The sequence below is a fragment of the Plasmodium yoelii genome, assembly GCF_900002385.2.
Source record: "Plasmodium yoelii strain 17X genome assembly, chromosome: 11".
NCBI classification, from domain to species: Eukaryota; Apicomplexa; class Aconoidasida; order Haemosporida; family Plasmodiidae; genus Plasmodium; species Plasmodium yoelii.
This window is the reverse complement of record NC_036183.2, coordinates 1,723,814-1,735,361: the sequence shown is the minus strand read 5'-3', so window position 1 is coordinate 1,735,361 and position 11,548 is coordinate 1,723,814. Positions and strand designations below refer to the sequence as shown.

The 11,548-nt window shown below is 22.1% G+C and overlaps 6 protein-coding genes across 6 annotated transcripts; 3 read left to right on the top strand and 3 right to left on the bottom strand.

The window, feature by feature from the left end:
- Positions 1-305: 305 nt before the first annotated feature.
- On the bottom strand, positions 306-461 carry PY17X_1142400 (conserved protein, unknown function; the record flags this gene model as incomplete). The annotated part of the gene is made up of 1 exon (XM_723112.1): positions 306-461. The coding sequence occupies one exon, from the start codon at positions 459-461 to the stop codon at positions 306-308; it is 156 nt and encodes a 51-aa protein (XP_728205.1).
- A 1,018-nt stretch (positions 462-1,479) lies between these two features.
- On the top strand, positions 1,480-2,126 carry PY17X_1142300 (ribosomal protein S17, putative; the record flags this gene model as incomplete). Its single annotated transcript, XM_022956609.1, has 3 exons — positions 1,480-1,558; positions 1,707-1,794; positions 1,946-2,126. 3 exons carry the CDS (start codon positions 1,480-1,482, stop codon positions 2,124-2,126), a joined length of 348 nt encoding a protein of 115 aa, XP_022812485.1.
- Positions 2,127-2,388: 262 nt separating this feature from the next.
- Positions 2,389-3,348, bottom strand: PY17X_1142200 (conserved Plasmodium protein, unknown function; the record flags this gene model as incomplete). The annotated part of the gene is made up of 1 exon (XM_723110.2): positions 2,389-3,348. One exon carries the CDS (start codon positions 3,346-3,348, stop codon positions 2,389-2,391), a length of 960 nt encoding a protein of 319 aa, XP_728203.2.
- A 621-nt stretch (positions 3,349-3,969) lies between these two features.
- On the top strand, positions 3,970-5,622 carry PY17X_1142100 (ferrochelatase, putative; the record flags this gene model as incomplete). Its single annotated transcript, XM_022956608.1, has 4 exons — positions 3,970-4,120; positions 4,340-4,426; positions 4,653-4,758; positions 4,917-5,622. The coding sequence occupies 4 exons, from the start codon at positions 3,970-3,972 to the stop codon at positions 5,620-5,622; spliced, it is 1,050 nt and encodes a 349-aa protein (XP_022812484.1).
- A 910-nt stretch (positions 5,623-6,532) lies between these two features.
- Positions 6,533-8,003, top strand: PY17X_1142000 (DNA-directed RNA polymerases I, II, and III subunit RPABC1, putative; the record flags this gene model as incomplete). Its single annotated transcript, XM_022956607.1, has 7 exons — positions 6,533-6,675; positions 6,789-6,896; positions 7,068-7,149; positions 7,272-7,331; positions 7,512-7,595; positions 7,682-7,756; positions 7,938-8,003. 7 exons carry the CDS (start codon positions 6,533-6,535, stop codon positions 8,001-8,003), a joined length of 618 nt encoding a protein of 205 aa, XP_022812483.1.
- A 588-nt stretch (positions 8,004-8,591) lies between these two features.
- Positions 8,592-11,093, bottom strand: PY17X_1141900 (aldehyde reductase, putative; the record flags this gene model as incomplete). Its single annotated transcript, XM_725609.2, has 1 exon — positions 8,592-11,093. One exon carries the CDS (start codon positions 11,091-11,093, stop codon positions 8,592-8,594), a length of 2,502 nt encoding a protein of 833 aa, XP_730702.2.
- Positions 11,094-11,548: the final 455 nt, after the last annotated feature.

The following is an 11,548-nucleotide window of genomic DNA, read 5'->3' as shown; positions in this document are numbered from 1 at the left end:
AAGTGCAAAGGTAAAAATAAATGAGTAGGTGCAAAGGTAAAAATAAATGAGTAGGTGCAAGGTAAAAATAAATGAATATAAATAAGGGCAGAAAATATGATCAATATTGAGATATGATTCAGGGTATCAGACTCATCTTAAAGCTTGTTATGAAAAATGGATATAGTATTTGTTTCGTTTTGTTGTATTTTTTCTCGTATTTTTTCTCGTATTTTTTCTCGTATTTTTTCTGTATTTTTTCTGTATTTTTTCTGAATCCTTCACTTTGTAGATATATCCCTCATTGTTTTGTTTTTACAAAATAATTATGACAATTTATTGCTTTCTGGTATGTCAAATAATTCTCCATGAAAACATATTATATAGCATGAAGCCAAAAATCCTGAAATTCTTAAAGCAATTTTCCATTTATCTGGAATAATTTCCTTGGGTTTTTCTCGAAACATACCAGGGTAAAACATTTTGTTTTTTGTAATTTTTATTTGTTTATAAATATATGGAAGAATATATAGATGGGCTTAATTATTATTAATATTTGATATGCCTTTAAATGAGCTATAAAAAAAAAGGATAATAAACTAATTGTAATACAAAATTAAAAATATATTTACAGGGATATAAAAAGTTTTAATATATTAATGTAAAAATATAGTATAAAAAATATTTGTATATAATACGATTTTTAAATATAAAAAAATGCCATATTAAATTGGCCTTATAGCACATTTTTTTTTTTATTTCATTACAGCCAAATTTTATGCACATAAATATTTATACTTGAAAAAAAAAGAAAATTTCATATATGATAAATTTTGAGCTACATAAATGTATGTTTTTTTTTTTTTTAACTTAAAAATTTACCTATTATATATTATAAACATATTTTATTTAATTTATTTTTTTAAATAACTACATAAAGGTCTTAGTGGGAATAATAACCTTTCCTTTTTTATAGGGGTGTTTATTTCTCTATATATACAACATGTATACATTTTCGACATATTTTTCATATGTTGAAATGTTTAGATAAAGAGTAGGTATTAAAAAAAAAAAAATATATATATATATATTTAATATTTAATATTTAATATTAGTTATTTTTATGCTTACAAATATGTGTTCCTATTTGTGACTCACATTAAGTCATATACTATTATTTTAGGTAATTTTTTTTTATTAAAAAATATTATTTAAATTGTAAAATTGTCATTACTACTATGTATAGTATATATAGTTAGTTAGGGCTGTACATAATTTTTAAAATTCGATATGTTTTTAGAAACATTAATTTAAACACAATAATTGTCCTTCTATAAAATACAGTTTTCTCATAATTACACATATATGTGTATGTGACATTAAGGAGTTTTAAATATATAGTATTATTGAGATTGCTATTATTTTTATTCAATATTCTAGCAAACAAAATATTCCAAATATATCAAATTTAAGACAAAAAAATGTAATAATGAAATCAGTATGATCAAATTAAGTGCTACATCTCTTTATTGGCATTACAAAGCTTGGCAACGCGCAACGGCTGGATATCTTAGGACATGTAAGTTTATTCACATATGGCATGCAAATATACATACACATGCACATATACATATACATATACATACACATACATACACATGCACATATACATATACATATACATACACATTCACATGCACATGTTTATTCGCTTGTTCTATTTTAAGTCGTTAAAAACAATCTAGCTAATAACGAAATGATTGGTTATGTAATAAACGATAAACACCCCAAAAGTATAAGAGTGGCTTGTGATAGGTTCGAACTAAAAAAAAACAGATTAAAAAATAAATAAAATTAAACCCTCTCCAAATGTTAAACAATGCATAGACAATAGTTAATTATATTTTCTATGATTCATTCTGTGGATATATATACATACCTTGTTATTATTGCAAAACGTTTTCAGATATATGTATGTTGTTCGGTATAAAAAAACATTTAGATATACAAAAAAAATATGGGTACATGATGAAAAAAGTGAAGCAAAAATCGGAGATGTTGTTCGCATACAACCCTTAGGATATAGAATAGGGCCATGGAAAAATTATATTCTTGTAAAAATTTTATATAAAGAAAACAAAGAATAACATAATTATATTTTCAGAATAGTTAAAATTAAAAATATATATAATTTTTTTTTCATTATATTTTTTTATTTATTTAAGGATAACAAGCTAAATTTAATTTTTCATACTTTGCAATAAGTGCATAAATATTTTTATTATGGCACTTATTTTGCTCTTAATTAATTTTAAATTATATTTTTTTACACACTTGTTTGTCTTTATTTTTTTTTGAAACATAAACAGTTAATAATAAAAATAATTTATTTTAAAATATTAAAGAATATCAAAAATCTTCCAAGTTTTGATTTTCATTATAAAGTCTATTGTTTCTATTATAATTTGAAGGAGCATTAATATTTTTTAAAAATAAATTAAAATTCAAACTTGTTTGGTTACTCGATTCTACATTTTCATTTTCTTCTTCAATATCTTGTTTTATTAGCTGACGTTCTGCCATTTTTTTTTTATATGCATTCGTAACAAATACTTTGTCTTTTTCTGTATCTATTTTAAGTTTCTTTTGCATTAATATTTCTTTTTCCATCATTCTTCTTTTTGAACTATTGATCAATGCGTCCATGTATTTAGATTTATTATTATTATTATTATTATTATCGTTATTTTCCTTTTTTGTAAAAATTTCATCTATATTTAAATCGTCATCGTTTTTTTTATTTTTTATTTTATCATAATTTTTTTCTCTATTATAATCTTTATAAGAACCAGTATTCATTTTTTTAAAATTTGGTCCATATCTTTTTTTTTTAATATCATTATCAGTTTCTTTAGAAGTAATAGATTTGTTATATTCATCTTTGCTGCTAATACTATGGTAATTTTTTTTTACATCTTCTTTTAATTTATCACTATGAAATTTGGTTAATTCTTCACCTTTGTATCCCAAATATTGTATCTCTTTTTTTGGTTTTTCTCTGTTTTTTTTGTCCTTTTCATTTTTATTTTCTTGAACTGGAACATTTTCATGCTCATAAATATATTCTTTTATTTCATTTTCAATTTCTTTTTTTTTTTTTTCCGCTATTTTTTTATTGTGATTATTTTCAAAATCAAAAACTTCTTCATCACTTGAAGAATGGAAAACATTTTTTATTTTATCTCTTTCATTAATTCCTTTTTTATTGTCTTGAAAATTATTGTTATTTTTTTGTTCTTTTTTGGCTTCCTTTGTTTCATTTTCTTCTTCTTTTTTTTTTTTTTTATTAAAAGATAAACTTATTTTCATTTGGCTTTATTTATATTTTCTATTCAAATTATATTCACTTTTAATTTCTACTTATATATACTTTTCTATGGTCTTAATTGGTTAAGTGTTTATTCTGTATATTCATAACAATCTGGTATTTTTTTTTCCACATTTTTTAAGAAAAAGGTATATTTACTGAGGTATCTTCATCTAAAATATTTCCTCTTATTTCATCATGTTTTAGTTTTCTATAATATTATTATTTTTTATCATTTTATTATTATTTTTTATTATTTTATTATTTTTTTTTTTTTTTTTTTTTTTTTTTTTTTCGTAGATTATATAAATTTTTTATTGTGGTTTTCCTCACATATGAGCAACCGTTTTCAATTTTTTTTTTACATCACATATTCCCCCTATTTTTCCACTCCATATTATTTTATTGTTATTACAACTAATATTTGTATATTATTAATATGATTACTTTATTTATTTGAATTTTTTATTATATATATTTTTTATTTGTTAATTAGTATAGTTGATATGTTTTTTCCACATATTTGTTTTGTCATTTGTTTGTGTTTTCTAAAAATCATATATATTACACATATCTGTTGAATTGTATCGAATTTTTAGTTTGGTATATTTTTATATTTAATAATGGATATAGACGATTTCTTAAAATGTAATAATTTAAACATACAAAAAGATAAAATAAAAAATATTCGCCATAATAAAATTGGGATACTTTTAACAAATTTAGGAAGCCCTGCTAAACCAACTTTTTGGTCTCTATATAAATATTTGTCGCGTAAAAAATTTACATCAGAAATAATAATATAAATATATTTCTCATTAATATTTACTTTTATGATTCATAAAAAAAAAAAACGTCTAACCACATATATATGTACACACTTAATGTTAGTGTGTAGACTCTTAAGTTTATATTTTTATCTTTTTTCTTTTTTCTTTTTTCTTTTTATTTTTCTTTTTATTTTTTATTTTTTATTCTTTGTCCATCTTTCAGAATTTCTGAGAGATCCTCGAGTTATCAAAGTCAATCGATTTATATGGTTCCCCATTTTGTACAGTTATGTTTTGCCATTTCGGAGTAGTAAGAGAATAAACAACTCGAAATAAAATAAAATAAAATAAAATAACATACCAAGTAGTATACCTACATTTGTGTCTCTGCTCTTTCCCATATACATGCGTATTAAACGGCGTGTCGACACGAGCATAATTCACAATGCCACGCACTCGAAAAATGATATACTCGCAAAATGATACACTCACAAAATGGTACACTCACAAAATGACATTTTTTTTATTAAATACAGGAAAATCAGCTCTAAAATATAAAAACATATGGACAGAGAAAGGGTCACCATTATGTGTTAACACACACAACCAATATTTAGCTTTGAAAAAACGACTATTTGAAAAGTAATAATTTTATAAATGTATAATAAAATGTTCCCAATATATTTTATATGTATAAATCCCCTCATTTGAGGATCCTAAAAAATGTTGATATGAATATATAAAATATAGTTGTATGAATTCATAATTTATTTATTTTTTTTAATCATACATTTCTTCAGATACAATGATAAAGTCGAAATAAGTTATGGCATGAGATACGGGGAAAAATCAATAAAAGAGGGTTTAAACATTTTAAAAATGTCAAATGTAAATAAATTATTAGTTATTCCATTATATCCCCAATCAGCAGAATGTACTGTTGCGTCTACTTTGGATTGTATATCTAAGAATTTAAAAGGGTGGCAAAATATTCCAGAATTAAGATTTTTATCGGGTTATTGTTTTAATGAAAAATATATAGATAGCATAAAAGAAAATATCGAAAAATTTTGGGAAAAAAATGGAAAAGGAAAAAAATTAATAATTTCTTATCATTCTTTGCCAGTTAAATATGTGCAAGATGGAGATTTATACCCTTTTTTTTGTATTGAAAGTACAAATATATTAATTAAAAAATTAAATCTTAAAAAAGAAGATTATATGTTAGTTTTTCAATCAAGAATAAAAGGACAAAAGTGGATTAAACCTTGTATAGAAGATGTTTTAAAAAAATTGTCTACAGAAGGATGTGATATAATTGATATAATTTGCCCATCATTTTCATCAGATTGTTTAGAAACCTTAGATGACATTGAAATTACTTATAAACATGTTTTTCAATCATATGGAAATGGTCAATTAAGATATATTAATTGTTTAAATTATTCAGAATTAGGGATTGATATGATTATGAATATTATTGAAAAAAATCTGAGTGGTTGGTAAAATTATTATAAAATTTTTTAACAAGAACAAATCAAACATATCAAAAAAAATGAAATATTCTCAAATATTAACCATAACAAATATTTTTTTAACTTTATATTTATATATATTTTTTAGCATTTATATTAATATATATTTTTTAGCATTTATATTTTTATGTATTTTTTAACATTTATATTTTTATGTATTTTTTAACATTTATATTTTTATGTATTTTTTAAACAAATTATTTATTGGTATGTGACAAATTATATAATATACTCAACAAAATAAAAGTTATGCTTAAGGGTTTACTATGCACATCCATTTCATGTGGCATATACATACTATTATAATGATATATATGAATATTATTATGCCTTTCCCAATTTATTACTTATTATTGTTTTATTTTCCTTTTTTGTTTATTTTATTATTTTTTTTTTTATTTGATTTATTTTCCATTTCTTTATTTAGCTAGTTTTTTTTGAAAAAAAATTAATAAAATATTTTTTTTAACTACAGAATGCATAAAAATAAATATTAAAATAACAACCCCAAAAAAATACCAAAAGAGATCAAAACGACAGAGGGGGTAGAATATATCATATATTTTTTACAATAATTATATAAAATTGAATTTTTATATATATATATATATATATATATATAATAAATGAACATATAAAAAAGGGAAAGGAAAAAAGAATATCCTTATATTGATGCAAGAAATATAATATTACATTATCACAATTACACAAGTTAATTTTTTTTGTATTATTTACAAAATCTTTGGTATAAGTATTATAATAAAATATTAATAAATGAATGAATAAAAACAATTCGAATATCTTAAAAGATACTAGATTGCCGTATTTATATGACAAATTTAGTAATAACTTAGAAAACCCAACTAGTATATAAAAACAAAATGGAAGATCCAGTTACCCGGTTTTATAAATGTCGAAAAACATGTTGTGAAATGCTTGAAGATAGAGGATATATAATAACAGCACGAGAAAAGCTCGAAAATTTTGCTGCCTTTAAAGAATTATTTGAAGAAAATGAAAAATTGTAATATTATTATATCTATATCGAAATTGCCTTATTTACTGTTTTATCAACATTCTTACATAGTACAATATATTTCCTCAAAATAAATATTATATTTTTTTTTTTTCCCATAGACGGTCAAGAATGACTATAATCACAAGCCACAAAAATGATGCAAATAATAAAATAATTGTTTATTTTGTTGATGAAGTTAAAAAAACTGGAGTTAAACCTTTAAGAGAGTATAACAAAAAAATAAAAGATTAAAAAAAAAACGTGCACATTAATATGTATATATCCAAATTCCATCTAAAATTAAAAATATTTATGAGCACGTTAATGTTTGTACATGAACATATATTTATACATATACATGTACATATTTATGGTTTTTATTTTATGAAAAACTATAGGTTAACCGAAAAAATGGACGAAAAATCGATACAAAGAGCAATTCTTGTAACCCAAAATACTTTAACACCTTTTGCTAAAGATGTAAGAATTTATTTCCATCGTCTAATGTCCTATTTTTTTTTCCCAATATGAGAATTTTTTCATTCATTTCATCATTTCGTCATTTCGTCATTTCGTCATTTTTTGACATTCCATTTACATAGGCAATCAAGGAAGCTGCCCCAAGACATATTATCGAAAACTTTTTGGATACCGAATTATTGGTAAATAAAATAAATAATAACAAGATTATTTATAATATATAGAAAATTATAATAATATTTCTGATCTATCAATATAATTTCGATATTAAAAATGGGCAATAAATTTTATGAATTTATATCATTCTTCATGTTATGGCGTTATTATTTTTTCCCTTCATTTATCTGCCTTTCTAATAACAGGTTAATATAACAAAACACGAACTAGTTCCAAAACACATTCCCCTAACAAGTGACGAAAAACGAAACTTGCTACAGAGATATAAGGTAATACGAATTTGCATGATATGTCAATAATAAAAATATAATTTATAGCAAAAAATTCTGACTGTTAATATATTTTATATTTTTAGATTAAAGAAAATAAGCTTCCAAGAATTCAAGATGTCGACCCTGTCTGCCGATATTTCGGATTGTCAAAGGGACAAGTACAAAAAAATAATAGAAAATAATAGAAAATAATAGAAAAATAATAGAAAAATAATATGAAAATAATATGAAAATAATAGAAAAATACCCATGTTTCTTTTTTCCATATTTAATGTATAAATCTTACATTTTTAATATTAACAATTATTTTTTTTATTTTTACACTTTTTTGAAAATTAGGTTGTTAAAATAATTAGACCAAGTGAAACTGCAGGAAGATATGTCACATACAGACTTGTAGTTTAATGCAGACATTTTCTGAATATATTAATTGCTTTATTATACATTCTTCAGTATATGAATGGATATGTGCATATATATATTAACTTGTTTTTTCTCCCCGACATTTTTTGATAACTTTTTAATTAACTTTTACTATCATTATAATTATGAACATTTTTTTTTTATATTTTTTGTTACACTATTTTTTTATCATCATAAAATTATAAATTATTTTTAAAAAATTATATTTTTTTTTTGATATAAAGTTTTTATTTTCTATAATTCGATGCTGGCTCATCCTAAATGGGAAATTACTTCTTTGAGGTTCCACAAAAATAGCAAAAATGATATGAAAAATGAGAAATATAAAATAATAAATTTGGTCTATCATTTTTGCCTATCTAAATCGAATATATTAATTGGGAAATAGTTAGTAATAAAAATAAAAAACATTGCTAGCCATATTAAGGTATTATGTACATGTTTATATGAGCCTACTTATTTTGAATGATCCCTTCAAATTTTTAAAAAACTAAATTATTTTTATTTAAAGAAGTAATATAATTAAAAAATTAATATTATGTGTTGTAATAAAGATTTTTAAATATTGATCTATTGGATAATTCTAACTGGATCTCTAAATTTCCAATGTAATGCATTTATTTCTCGCTCTAGTTTGTCTGTAAAAAGTACATTTTGTGTAAGGGAATATAAGTTTTCTCTTAACTGCAAAAAATCTGAAACACCAATAATAGTAGATGTAATAAAAGATCTAGTATATACCCATTTTAATGCTGCAACTGTTAAATTTGGAAAATAATATTTTTGACTTAAATAATACAACTCTCTTATTATATATGTTGCTATAGATCCTCTTAGTCTTTTCATATAAGATGGAAAATGTAACATTCTTCCTTTTGTTGTATAATCTGTGTATTCAAGATATTTTCCTGTTAATATTCCAGCACATAATGGAGAATATGCTAATAAAGAAATATTTGTATTTTGTGGTCTACATATTTCTGGAAATCCTTTTTCAAGATTATTACGACATAATAGATTATATTCTAATTGTACAGATACCGGAGGAGATATATGTAAATGTTTGCATAGTTCATAAAATTTTAAAACCCCAAATGGTGTTTCATTACTTAATCCCCATTCTCTTATTTTTCCTTTTTTTTTAAGTTCATCTAATGCTTCTAATTGTTCAACAAATGGAACAAAATCATCATAATATTTTGTATAATCATATAATACATCACTATAATCACCTGATGATTGATTTGGATAATATCTATCAGGCCAATGTAACTGTAATAAATCAATATAATTCGTTTTAAGTCTTTTTAAACTATTATCTACACTATTTATTATATTTTCCTTACTTAATGTTATAGTATTATTATTTCTTTCATTATCTATTTTTTTTTTTTCATATATTTTTAATTTTTCTATCGCTTCTTGATCATTTTTTAAATATAATTGTTCTTTTTTTTTTAATTCTTCTAATTTATCTAATGGTGTCATTTCTGTATTTTCATATTGTTGTTTATTTTGATCTAATATAGATTGATAATTAATATTTTGTGTGTCTACTCTTTTTTGATAATTTTCTTTATTTGTTTTATATTTTTTTGCCCATGGAATTTTATCAGTTCTACCGCAAATTTTTGTTGCTATAATAAATTTATGTCTATTTGCCTTACCTTTAGATTCAATCCAATTCCCTAATATTTTTTCTGATAATCCAAAATAATTTTCTTTAACAGGTAAAGGATATATTTCAGATGTGTCAAAAAAGTTAACTTGGAATTCTTCATAAGCATAATTAAATAATTCATGTGCTAATTTTTCATCAACATAATTACCAAAATTCATAGTTCCTAAACATATTTCAGAAACAGCTATATTACTATTTCCTAAATAATAATATTTCATATCTGGTTTATCTTTACCATTTTTTTTAGTACAATATAATTGACTATATTTTTGAGGTTTTATTAAATTTCCATGTGGATATTTTACATATCTCCATGATTCTAATCCAATAGGTTCTTTGCTATAACCACTTGTTAATACATCACTTAACATAGGTTGCCTAAATATTTTATTATCTAATGTCTTTTTAGGTATAATTATTTCTTTACTATAAAATCTTTTATCTTTTTCTAATTCAGACATATATGATGGTATTTCATCACTAGTATTTTTAAACATTTTATAATAATTTCTTCTTTTATATTCCCAATAATAATTTCTTTCCTTATCATAATATGTTAATATATAATCATATGATGGATTATCAAAATCTGCTTTCACTAATTTTATATTTTGATTTTCATCATAATCTAATGGTAACATAATCCAATCTTCATCTTTGATACCTTGTTTTTTTATATCAAAACTTTTTTCAAAATTTTCTTTTGCTTTTTGTAACTCATCTTTATTCCACAAACTTTTTACCTTTTCATAATTTTCATTATCTATTAAATATATTCCTTCTTCTAAATTATATACTTTATAATTTATCTCAACTCCTTTGATATTTACTTTTTTAGATTCCATTTCTTCAACATATTTATAAGTCACATCATCATCTTTATTTATATTGTTATTATTATTATATAATGAATTATAGTTTTCTCCTTCCATTTTATTTTCCACTTTTTCTTGATCCTTACCCATAATAAATGTAAAATTTTCTTCATTATTTGGCCCATTTGGATATCCTTTTTTATTTATAATGTCATAAATATTTTCATCTTTTTCGTTAGAATTGGTTGTAAATAAAATTATTTTTGTAACTTTTTTTTCGATATTTTTAATAAACTTTCTGTTCTTTGTTCCTTTTTTTATAAGGTACATCAAAGTAGGTTTTCTTCTTAATATTTCTTGTCCTTTTTTTTTTTCATTTATTTTACAATTTTCTCGATTTTCGCTATTTTTCATCCAAAGTCTAAATTCATTACCCCCATAAATGGCGCCTTTATATGTAGGAAAATTATTGTTTTTTATCAAAGTAAAATTAACATGTTTACATTTAATATTAATTGAAATAAAAAGAACGAAAAAAACAAAAAAATATACCCATTTTAATCCACATTTCTTCATCAGTTTTAACCTTTTACTTAACCTTTTTTTTTCATAAATAATTTTAAAATGAGCGCTATTTCTCCCCTAATATACACTATTCATCATATTATGTGTTCTGTTGTTATCACGGCTTATCATATGATGAAAAATCAACCATATATATAATATGTATATAATATATGTATATTCTCTTGCTCTTTTTCTCTCTATATTTTTTATTTATTTTACTATCCTATACTTGTAAAGGGCTTTATTTTTACATGTTATTTCGAAGCATTATTTTATGGAAACATTTTTTTTTTTTATTCCCATGTATATCTCTTTACTTTTTAAACCTTGTTTATTTTCATAGAAAAATAAATATCTTTTATTAGTATTTCCCATTTGTAAAAATGTGGGGAGACTTTGCAAATAAAAAACGGATATATAATATGTACAAAGAAAAAAATAATAACCAAATTGTTAAAAAAAAA